This window comes from Ovis canadensis, chromosome 12, assembly GCF_042477335.2.
Source record: "Ovis canadensis isolate MfBH-ARS-UI-01 breed Bighorn chromosome 12, ARS-UI_OviCan_v2, whole genome shotgun sequence".
NCBI classification, from domain to species: Eukaryota; Metazoa; Chordata; class Mammalia; order Artiodactyla; family Bovidae; genus Ovis; species Ovis canadensis.
In genome coordinates this window covers 68,611,249-68,623,248 of record NC_091256.1, presented here as the reverse complement: position 1 = coordinate 68,623,248, position 12,000 = coordinate 68,611,249, and the positions used below count along the sequence as shown (strand labels likewise).

At 42.1% G+C, this 12,000-nt stretch overlaps 1 protein-coding gene across 1 annotated transcript in view; it reads right to left on the bottom strand.

The window, feature by feature from the left end:
* PAPPA2 (pappalysin 2) overlaps positions 1–12,000 on the bottom strand; it is a 318,373-nt gene that overhangs the window by 172,679 nt on the left and 133,694 nt on the right. Inside the window, exon 4 of the mRNA XM_069546135.1 lies at positions 1,198–1,491. Coding sequence (XP_069402236.1) covers positions 1,198–1,491 — 294 coding nt within the window. The remainder of the gene's footprint in view (positions 1–1,197; positions 1,492–12,000) is intronic.

Below are 12,000 nucleotides of genomic sequence, written 5' to 3'. Positions count from 1 at the left end.
ATTCCCCATTAAGGACACTTTTCATAAGATTAGAAAGGGAGTTATCTTAGTTTCCAGGTCTTTTCCCATGAAAGCGCACACAACACTCTCCTTACTTCTTAGGTGTTTTCTCTCTCCACTTCAAAGGTGGTGTCTAAAGAGCTCTGCCCTCTGCACCCCATTGTCTGGTCCCTCTGCCCTGGAAAGGGACACTGTGCTTGTTGGGGGACGCTGGAGGGCTGGTCCTTATGAATTTTATGTGCCTGAATCATGTGCCTAGATTAGACTTAGATAGGAATATATTGATGGGTCATGGATAGGACTAGTCCAGCACTCTTTCTTCCCTTCAAAGGCATGGCTAGCATCTTATCATTTACCTTTTTTTTGAGGGGGTGGTGTTTCTGAAACTTATCACCAACAAGTCCCTGAACCTTATAGAAAAATTACTTCTTTCCTTCACCACCAGGATAAGTCATCAAATCACATCACTCTGCAATTTTAGGGATAAATGTAAGTCCATTATCAGGAGATGATGACTAGTATTGCTTTTTGACAGAAACAGGAAAGATGTGGAAGGATAAAGAAGCAGCTTAATCCAAGACGACAAAACCAGACAAAGCTTGTGTGCAGGACCAGGAAAGTACCATTTTTAAGTGAGACAGCACCATTTTTTATAGGAAGACTAAGAATCAGCCCTTGGCTAGTGTTGGAAGATGAGAATCTGATACTATTTAAAATAACATAAAAGAAAAAGAAACTCTGAGCCTAACATTAACCAGAGCCATCTTTCTGATCAACTTCAAAACCAGTAAAAACAGCCACCTTGACCCCAAAACCTCTTTCTCCATCACTTTTGGACTCTCCTTCAGAGTAAATCCCTAAGAATGTGGCAAAGAAGCAGGATAACCAAATTCTAGAGGTCAAGGGGCTCTCAAGAGTGTTTGACTTTCTCCCTCTTTAACTATCTGTGTCAGAGGTATGTTTTTCTTTTAATTTTTAGTGGAGGAGAATGTAGTCAATGAAACTGCTCCAAAATTCAGTATTGCTGTAAGTTCTTCAAGGACATGAAAAATAAATGCCATGACAAATACGCTTCAATTCTCTGGCATGAATGACTCTTGATGATACTCTCTAATTCTCATACCTCCACCCTCCCAGCCCATAAAGGCCTCCATGTAATTTTAACAGAAAAGAAATCCATCAGGACAGTGGTGATACCTGTATAACTCATGTAGTTGTTGAATGGAGCCCCTGGGAAGTAGGTGAAGCCACAGGTGTCATTGGCAGGCTCTGGGTTCTGGCACAGCTTACTCTTGGGAGTAGGGGCAGTGTCGGCGCAGAGGTCTCCTGTCTCCATGGACGGCACAGTCTCCCTGCAGGGGTCATCACAGGATTCTCTCTCACTGACCCCTTTGAAGACATGGTAGAGTCCCAGGACATGCCCCACCTCATGGATCATGATGTTGGTGTGGCCAGGCATGCCATAATAGGCTGGGTTGAGGACAACACCACCTGCAACGGAAGGTTTGCGAAATATCTCTAAGCATATAATGAATAGCCAGCCTCTGCCTTCTGGAAACAGTGTTCATTTCCAGCCTCTAAGGGGAACAGTTTATAACTTCTAGTGGCATTCAGCCCCTGCTCTTCCCTTCAGCCACAAACACCTTCTGAACTAATCAATAAACATGTCTCTAACCTTCGTCTTGGGTCAGTGTTGTACTGGACACCAGGGATAACAATACGACAAGGCGACGTGATAGAAGGCCAAGATTCCAAGCCCTGGTTGCACATTAAAACCACCTCAGGGTGTTGAAAAATACAGATGTCCAAATGCCAGCCCCAGTGAAATGAATCCAAATAGCTGAGGATAGGGCACATGACTCAATATTTTTTAAAACTTCACAGGTTGAGAGTCATTGGTCTTAAATGAAAGCACACGCAATTCTCTGAGGACTTGAACAGCTATCTGACATTCTAGATCAGTTCTGTGGTCTGTAAAGTAGAGATAATAACACTTCTCTTTTTTTTAAAGCATTTGGCATATTGAAAGAGTTCAGTAAGTGACAGCTGTACATGTTGCTTCTGATTTTATGAGCCATGCTCTCAAGGAACCGACAACCACTGAGACAAAGGGAGGTCCAACTGAAAACTATCGTGAAATTCCAAATGTCAGAGGCACTGCAGGGAATATGTTCCACCCTCATTTCTCCCAGTCTCCCCAAGAACACCAAGAGAGGTATTTCAGAGAAGAGTTCATTACATCCAATATGGACTTGGATGAAACACCCAGTGGTATCACTATTGTTACAAAAGAAAAGGCTTAGGGTCTTTGAGTGTCCTAACTTCTGTCTGGTCCCTGCTTTTCTCCTCTCCCCATGGAAGACTTTCCTTTCTTGCCCCTAAACATTATCAGGATCAGACCAATTCTCATCTCCAGAACCTGGAACAGCATATGTCAACAGGTCTGGACCAACCAACCCTAGGCTTCAAAGTCACCCTAGCTGTATTTGCAGGCTGGCCCCACCCTTGTGTCCTGGATCCGATCCTAGTTTCCAGGACTTGCTTTATTCCTCATACCTAAGCCCTTTGTATATCAGCAGTCTGCTGAGTAGAGCAGGAGCCCCCAGAAGAATCCCCCTGCCTTTCTTTTGCCAGATGGTATTCCATATGATCCACCCTGAACTCTATACAATACCTGAGAGACAACTACTTTACATGGCTTTATGGGCAGAACACAATCACCAGGGTATCCAGCATCACATCCATTGGTTTCTGTAATGGGCAGCTCAGTGTGCCTTTTTAGTGACTACTTTATTTGCAGGACAGTTTCTAAATCCAAGTTCTAGTTTCTTCCAGTCTAGTCAGTCATGCTGACATCAACCAAGGCATGTTTAGACTTGTCCTCAGATATACTGTCTACTTTCACATCTAAAATAGAACTAGTCCCTTGTTTATCATTTCTATTATTTCCAGGGGGAAAAAAATCAACATTAGTCTTTCATAAAATTGTATTCTGTATAATTTTATTCATTTGTACATCATTATTATATCAATATAAAGTTAAAAAGCAGTTTGAAAACAGATCTTTTTTTTTTTAATCCAGGGTGCCTACTATTTGAATAAACCTGGTAAATTGAAATATGTTCACTTCTCAAGATGCCTTCCCTTTCACGTTTACATATCCAGTTTTAGTAATAATCATCACTGAAGTTCATACTCCATCATGCTCTCAGTTCTCCAACAGCAATATCAACCTTTGCATCTATGAAGATTGTAAGAGAACACACTTCTGTTCTCCGAAAAATACCTACACCAATTTGCCAGATATCAAACTTTGAAAGACTGTAACTTGCCTATAAGTTTTGAGTGTCTATGCTGAGTAGCTTTTCCCAAATTATGTTTATAAACTCTGGTCCTGGGTGATACTTTGCAAAAAAAAGAAGTCTCAGTGGTTAAATGTGCTTGAGAAAAATGTGCCATACCAACCTTCTGAAGATTCACATTGTACCTGAGAACTGTTACATTAGGAGTTCTAAGAAGTCCTACAACAATGTTCTTTAATCCTTTGTCCCCATACTTGTTTGGACATAGAACTTGTTTGGGACAGAATACTTTTTGTCATTTGGAGTACTGAATTACTTGGAGCACAATTCATGGAATACTAACCCAAAGACCAAAAAGCTTCCCAATCAATAGTTATTTTCTATCCATATTCTTGCCCCTGAGCAAATATCAAATAGCTCCTCATCCTATGGTCAGTCTAGCCCAAGTCCTCTTGGGATCTCCTCCAGCAGTAGAGAAAGGAACTAGAGCTGAAAGAAAGAAGTAAGATTCCAGTAAGAAGGGCTGGCAAAAGTAGCATGTGTCAGTGACATAGGGCTGCAGGCAGGGAGGCCCCAGGGCACTCCGAGTGGATATGAGCGTGGTCATGATAACAGTGGGCTTCTTAGCAACCTCTCAGCCTGTAGAAGTCTGTGCCTCAAGACTAGATAAGATTTCTCCAAATCCAAAAATATTCACAGTCTCCTTTCAGTCAACTTGGTTATTTATAAGAGGAAGAAGAAGTTTAAAAATGCAAATCTTCAACCCTGCCAGAAAGTCTCCTCCATGCTCAGGACAACTGGCCAGAGTTCTCCTCCACTGTACCTTTAAGATACATTATCAAAGAAGGAGAATATAGATTTAACCAGATAGCACTTAAATTTTAATGCCAAGCAAAAGCCTTTGGGCATATTTACTCACAGTTATGTTTTTGATTCGGAGAAGGCAATGGTAACCCACTCCAGTACTCTTGCCTAGAAAGTCCCATGGATGGAGGAGCCTGGTAGGCTGCAGTCTATGGGGTCGTGAAGAGTTGGACACGACTGAGCGACTTCACTTTCACTTTTCACTTTCATGCTTTGGAGAAGGAAATGGCAACCCACTCCAGTGTTCTTGCCTGGAGAATCCCAGGGACGGGGGAGCCTGGTGATCTGCCGTCTATGGGGTCGCACAGAGTCGGACACGACTGAAGCAACTTAGCAGCAGCAGCAGCATGTTTTTGATTCCAAAGACTTCCAGCCCCAAATTATCTGTATGGAATGCCTTGTAATGAGTTTAGTTACTAGTCACTCAGTCATTTCTGATTCTTTGCAACCCCATGGACTGCAGCCTGCCAGGCTCCTCTGTCCATGGAATTCTTCAGGCAAGAAAACTGGAGTGGGTAGCCATTCTCTTCTATCTTCCCAATGCAGGGATAGAACCTGGGTCTCCTGCATTGCACACAAATTCTTTACTGTCTGAGCCAACAGGGAAGCCCCTTAGTTACTATATGTGGGTTAAATAGCATCGTGCATATTCTCATTGAGGAGTGAGTGCTATGCACACCAATACCTGTTAAGGAAAAAGTACAAGACCCTGGACCTCTTATGGTAATTCTGCCCGCTGGACTTCCAGGTTATGCATTAGAACTTAAAGACTTTGAAATGTGACACTGGCTAGCTATGTGATGCTGGCCCCGCTCTTTAATTTTTCCCTAGGCCTCCTCATCTCTAAAGTGAGGGGCCTCCATGGGCTTATGGTTGAGAGTCCTTCCTGTTCTCCTCCGGGGCCTCTGAGAGCTCACATGCAGGACTGAGTGAGACAATCATAGACACCATGTGGATAATTCATGTTATGGACTGTCACCACCTCAGCTTGGTAAGCTGTGTTCCCATCTCTAAGCAGCCTGAGGGGAAGGCGAAAGGCTGGGAATGAGCAGCCACAGACAGTACATCTTGCTCTGCTACAGACATTCAAGTGGTCCAACCACTGCCTGTTCATCCTCACACCCTTTCCGCCCCTGTGTGCTGTCCTTCCTCCTCCTGTGCCCTGCGGCCCCACGCTGGTCTCAGTCCCTCTTTATCCCAGCCAAGGCAAACTGGTTAAGTTATTAGAGGAGTGCATTTTAGTTACTCAGAGACACATACACTGATACACCCATATGGGGATGAAAGACATTAATTTACGTCATGGTTTAGTTTATAAAAGTTCTTCCACATTTTCATAATAATTACATATACACATACACACACAGGCTTATGCCAACACTTCAGGGAGGCATAAAAATTCAAAATCTAAAGAGAACTATCATCCAAAATCTGAAAAAAAAAGTTGACAACTTTTTTCATTAAGAAGAAAATGGAAGAAGGTATAAAAAAAGGGAACCCTCTTACACTGGGAATGGTGGGGAATGACATTGGTGCAGCCACTATAGAGAGCAGTATGGAGGTTCCTTAAAAAACTAAAAATAGAGTTACCATGTGATCCAGCAATCCCACTCCTGGGCATATATCCAGAAGAAACAAAAACTCAGTCAAAAGATATATGCATCCCAATGTTCATAACAGCACTATTTATAATAGCCAAGACATGGAAGCAACCTAAATGTCCACTGAGAGTGGAGTCAATAAAGAAAATGTGGTCTATATAGATATAGTTACTCAGCCATAAAAAGAGCAAAATAATGCCATTTATAGCAACATGGATGGACCTAGAGATTGTCATGCTGAGTGAAGTCAGTTAGACACAGAAAACCAAATATCATATGATATTACTTATATGTGGAATATAAATTTTAAAAAGATACCAATGAGCTTATTTACAAAACAGAAATAGATTCATAAACATAGAAAACAAGCTTATTGTTACCAAAGGGGAAAGGTAGGGGAGGGATAAAATAGGAGTTGGTGATTGACAGATAAATATACTATACATAAAACAGATGAACAACAGGGACCTACTGCATAGCACAGGGAACTGTATTCAGTATCTTGTAATAATCTATAACAGAAAAGAATCTGAAAAAGTGTACACACACACACACACACACACACACACGCACACGTACGGACTTCTCCGGTTGCTCGGTGGTGAAGAATCCACCTGCAATGCAGGAGCTTCAGGAGATGCAGGTTCGATCCCTGGGTTGGGAAGATTCCCTGGAGAAGGACACAGCAAACCACTCCAGTATTCTTGCCTGGAGAATCCCATGGACAGAGGAGACTGGCAGTCCATAGGGTAGCAAAAAGTCAGATGTGACTGAAGTGACTTAGCAAACACATGTGTGTGTGCATGCACACACACACACACACACATACACATATACCTGAAATGAACACAACATTGTAAATCACTGTGCTTCAATTTTTAAAAAGAAGGAACAAGACATGAAATATAAGTAAAAACTAAGTCCAGTTGCCAGAATGGCAACTCCTTCCCGCCTTCTCTTCCATTTGGGTCTGAGCAGGGAGGATCCAAGGAGCTGTAAATTCTCACCCTCTCAAGGAAATGAGCAAAGCTTTTCCTGGAGAAACTTAGTAGAAACAAGGAAAAGATGGTGCAAAATGCTACTTTTCAGGACTATTTTGCACTAATATTCAAACAAATCAGCACCATTTTCTGAAGCAGATACCTACACCCCACAGTTTCCTCCATTTTCATTTATTTACCAGTACCATATGTGGGCCCAACTCTGAGTGGTTATAAGTGGGGCCTTACACCACTGCACTTTGGAGTGACCAGGGCTCCTTCTCTGGCTGTGGACATTCACTGGGAATGCATTGGTCTTTATTTAGGGGGACATTGCTTAAAAGTGCTAGGCTCTTTGCAGATCTATTCAGTGGTCACAAGAGTTCCTACCTTAAAGGGTGGTTATAAAGATTGAAGTAGCAATGTAGATTAATAAACATTTCGCTTATTTTCCAGAACAAAGTAACTGAACAGGTATATTAGACTATTTGTCAATATTATTATAATTACATAATGCATCCTGGCCACGTGCACTCACTTGCCCCCACCCTTCGCTGGCTCTCACCTAACCATCTTCATTCAACTAGAAAATGAAAGCTAAGGTCTGGCCACAAACAGGGCAAACCTCCCAGAGTGATAGCAGACATCACCAAGCAAGGCAGACAAACACTCTCTTGTGACGAGCTCTGATTTGCTTCTAAAATACTCATACTTTGCTTCAAGGTTGTTCTAATCTTGAGACCATAGGCAGCCAGAAGACAGAAATGAACAGAGTTGCAAATAGACAAGTGCCCAATCTCTTCAGAGACAATATATTGGCATTCAAAACTGATTTGCAGTGGACTAAAATTAGTGATTGTAAGAGGAAAGGAAATTTTAAGGGATTGGGAAAGTAAGCTAAATGCTTCAGAGACCTTACTGGTAGGTCAGATTTGTACAAGGCACCTTTTGTCGGTAGTGTCAATCCTTTTCCTTATCACTTCTCTAATTTAAAAAATTTAATTATCATTTCCTGTATTGAAACCACTGTTCATGTTTGTCTTTCCTCATCTGGGAGGATAAAAATGAAACACAGCTGATCGATAAATCTGGTGGCAGATTGGGAGGGATGGGATTTCTTCTACAATAGGATTCCTTCTTTTGTGTTCTCTGCTGTCACCTGCCACATTGAAACAGGGAGTAGAAAGACATACCAATATTTGTTTTAACCATACCTTGGCCCCTCAGTCTTCACTTTAAGACACTCTCGGACTTCCTCTACTCTCATTTACCTTCCAGTACCTGTCCCAAAAAGGGCTTCTAGGAACTGATGAGCAGAACAGGAGTATCTATGCAGTGGAGACTTTCAGCAAACTTTTGTAAATACTAGCATTTCACCCAAGTGGTTCCTCGGCTCCCTCCCTCTTACCCTACTGCCAGACTCTCTTGCATTCATTTACTAACTTAATAGGAGGTATATGAAAGAGTGAAAAGCAAGGAAAGAAGCAGTCCTTTTCTGGCTGTGAGATTTCCAAAGCCTATGCCACTGAAACACTGAGAGAACACTATGGTTTAGTTAGTATGGTGGATAAATGCAGGAAAGTAAGCCTTGCCTCACATTACCAACACCACCACCATCCTCTTAGCCTCGGAAAGATTCTCTTAAGCTGGAGGAAGAAAGAAGAGATAAAAAGGACATAATGGGAATGTATAGATGATGGTGGGTCCAGATAAAACGGACTGTAGTCCATCTTTTGAGACCCCAATAAAGGGATAAAGATTCAAAATATGTGCATATGATCTGACAACAGGAGGGATCTTGCCTCATTCCAGTGATGGGTTCCTGATTAAGGAACCTGGTTCTAAAGAAGCATAGCTGCCCAGTGATGCTAAGAGGGAAGGGTAACAGAGGGCCTTCCAGAGAATCCCTGAAGGTGGAGGATTCTGTGATGGGAATAAGGGTCATTTCAGATGATCAGCATCACCTGATACTAAGGATAAAATGAACCTTCCCTCTATGACCTTGGCATTTATAAGCTAGATCTGCAGTTAGATACAGTCCCAAGCAAAGGAAATTATGTTGAGAGTAAATTTCTACTACCTAGCAACAGAGAGGCTCAAAATAGAAATAAAATTCAATTATATAAGAATAAATAAAGATCACATTTCTTGCATATCTGAATGTGGTACTAGAACTTGAACTCAATACATACCAGTACCACGGACTTATACACAGAACACAATATGGATGAGGCTCCCTGGATTTAGTGAGTGGTGGCCACATGTGGCACAGCTGTTGCTTAATGGACTGGCGGGGAGCACAGATGCCTTCTTAGAAGACCTTTCAGCTTTGATTATAAGAGATGAACTAAAACAATAAGACAGGGTTGTTGTGTGGTCTGGAGGACAGTGCAGAGGAAGAAAAGTGAGAAAAGTTGCTGATTAAAAGATGAAGTCTCAGTAGCAGACAGCCAAGTTCCCCAAGTGCTGCTGTATTCCCGAGTTCCAACTTTTCCCCGCTTTAGCACAAGACCGCCAGAGTGGCGTGTGGGAAGGAAATGATTCCCAAAGTCACTTCTGTCTAAAAAAAAAAAAAACCTCTGGCGGCTTGAGGAAAAGGACACGAGTTGAAATGACTTTAAAACTGTTCTGTAAAACTTTTAGGGCTGAATGTTATATGCCCATAAAACAAGGAAGTTGAGAGCTGGTCTGCAGGTGCCTTGTGATTACTTCCAGTTACTGGCTGAAACACACTCCTCCAAACACACTCTCTGCAAATACGGAACAAAGCCATCAGGATGTGTGTGGGTCCAGGGAAGGAGCACTTGTGGGCAGGGCAAGGGAGGAAAGTGGCGGAGGCGGACTGACAGACAAAGGGAGAGAAAGAAATGGAAAATAGTTTAAAAAGCCACTAGCACTTACAAAATGAAGCAAATTTTGAACAGGACCAATCCAGGCATCATTCATCTCCAAGCCCTGTACTGGCTTCTTGGTTTTACCGCCTGTGGTCTCATGAGAAAGAAGTCCTTGTTCTGGGCAAGACTGAACTAAGAGTAGAGTGTGTCGAGGGTAAAGATTTTGCCAAGCTTGATGTTGTTTCTTGTCTCCTTTTACACTCTTTCAGCCATTTCTACCCCCCAACTCTCAAGCACTTCAGGCTTTCTAACCACTCCCATACCATGGGAGAGAAGTAATTTGATTAATGAAAACTAAAGATGTTATTACTGAGGCTTTGGAGACCTATGATGTAATTGTTTCTTTGCTATTGGATGAGGGTGGCGCTTCACACACACACAACCTCATGCCAAAATCTTAGGCACTACAGAGTATGAATGGGAAAGATATTTTCTATAATTGATGTATCAATTCAGCCTTTATTATGCATCTATACAGTGTCAGGTCCTGTTCTAGGGCTTCCCTGGTAACTCAGCAGTAAAGAATCTGCCTTGCCAATGTGGGAAACACAGGTTCAGTCCCTGGGTAGGGAAGATTCCCTGGAGCAGCAAATGGCAACTCACTCCAGTGTTCTTGCCTGGGAAATCCCGTAGACAAAGAAGCCTTGTGGGCTATATTGCACGGGACTGCAAAAGAATGGGGCATGACTTAGTGACCAACAACACTGTTCTGGAAACAAAGGATTTAGTGATTACTAGGATATATTCTAGTAGAGGAGATCTTTCAAGGTATCACATATAAAGGTGATTGTTTATTAATACTCCACCTACTCACAAATGCATAAAACTGTATTTGCATGCATACATGCTAAGTCACTTCAGTCGTGTCCAACTCTGTGCAACCCTATGGACTGCAGCCTGCCAGGCTCCTCTTTCCATGGGATTTTCCAGGCAAGAATACTGGAGTGGGTTGCCATGCCCTCCTCAAACCTGTCTTTTGTTATTCAGTTGCTCCATCATGTCATACTTTTTGTGATCCCATGGACTGCAGCACACCAGGCTTCCCTGTTCTTCATCAACTCCCAGAGCTTATTCAAATTCATGTCCATTGAGTCGGTGATGCCATTCAATCATTCCACACTCCGTCCCTTTCTCCTCCTGTCTTCAGTCTTTTCCAGTATCAGATTCTTTTTCAATGAGTTGGCTCTTTGTATCAGGTGCCCAAACTATTGGAGCTTCAGCTTCAGCCCTTCCAATGAATATTCAGGATTTATTTCTTTTAGGATTGGCTGGTTTGATCTCCTTGCAGTCCAAGGGACTCTCAAGAGTCTTCTCCAACACCACAGTTCAAAAGCATCAATTCTTCAGCACTCAGCTTTCTTTATAGTCCAACTCTCACATCTATACATGACTACCGGAAAAACCATAGCTTTGACTATATAGACCTTTGTCAGTGAAGTAATCTCTGTTTTTCAGTACACTGTCTAGGTTTGTCACAGCTTTTCTTCCAAGGAGAAAGTGTCTTTTAATTTCTTGGCTCCAGTCACCATCTGCAGTCATTTTGGAGCCCAAGAAAAAAAGCCTGTCACTGTTTCCATCATTTCCCCATCTATTTGCCATGAAGTTATGGGACTGGATTTGCCAAGATCTTAATTTTTTGAATGTTGAGCTTTAAGCCAGCTTTTTCACTCTCCTCTTTCACCTTCATCAAGAGGCTCTTTAGTTCCTCTTCTCTTTCTGCCATAAGAGTGGTGTCTTCTGCATGTCTGAGGTTATTGATATTTCTCCCGGCAATCTTGATTCCAGCTTGTGCTTTATTCAGCTCGGCATTTTGCATGACGTACTCTGCATATCAGTTAAATAAGCAGGTTGACAATATACAGCCTTGATGCACTCCTTTCCCAATTTTGAATCAGTCAGTTGTTTCATGTCCAGTTCTAACTGCTGCTTCTTGACCTGCATACAGGTTTCTCAGAAGAAAGGTAAGGTGGTTTGGCATTCCCATTTCTTTAAGAATTTTCCACAGTTTGTTGTGATCCACACAGTCAAAGGCTTTAGTGTAGTCAGTGAAGCAGAAGTAAATGTTTCTCTGGAATTCTCTTGTTTTTCCTAAGATCCAACAGATGTTGACAATTTGACCTCTGGTTCCTTTGCATTTTCTAAATCCAGTTTGAACTTCTGGAAGTTCTCAGTTCACATACTGTTGAAGCTTACCTTGGAGAATTTTGGGCATTACTTTGCTAGTGCATGAAATGAGTGCAATTGTGTGGTAGTTTGAACTTTCTTTGGCATTGTCTTTCTTTGGGATTGGAACGAAAACTGACCTTTTCCAATTCTGTGGCCACTGCTGAGTTTTAGAGATTTGATGGCATATTGAGTG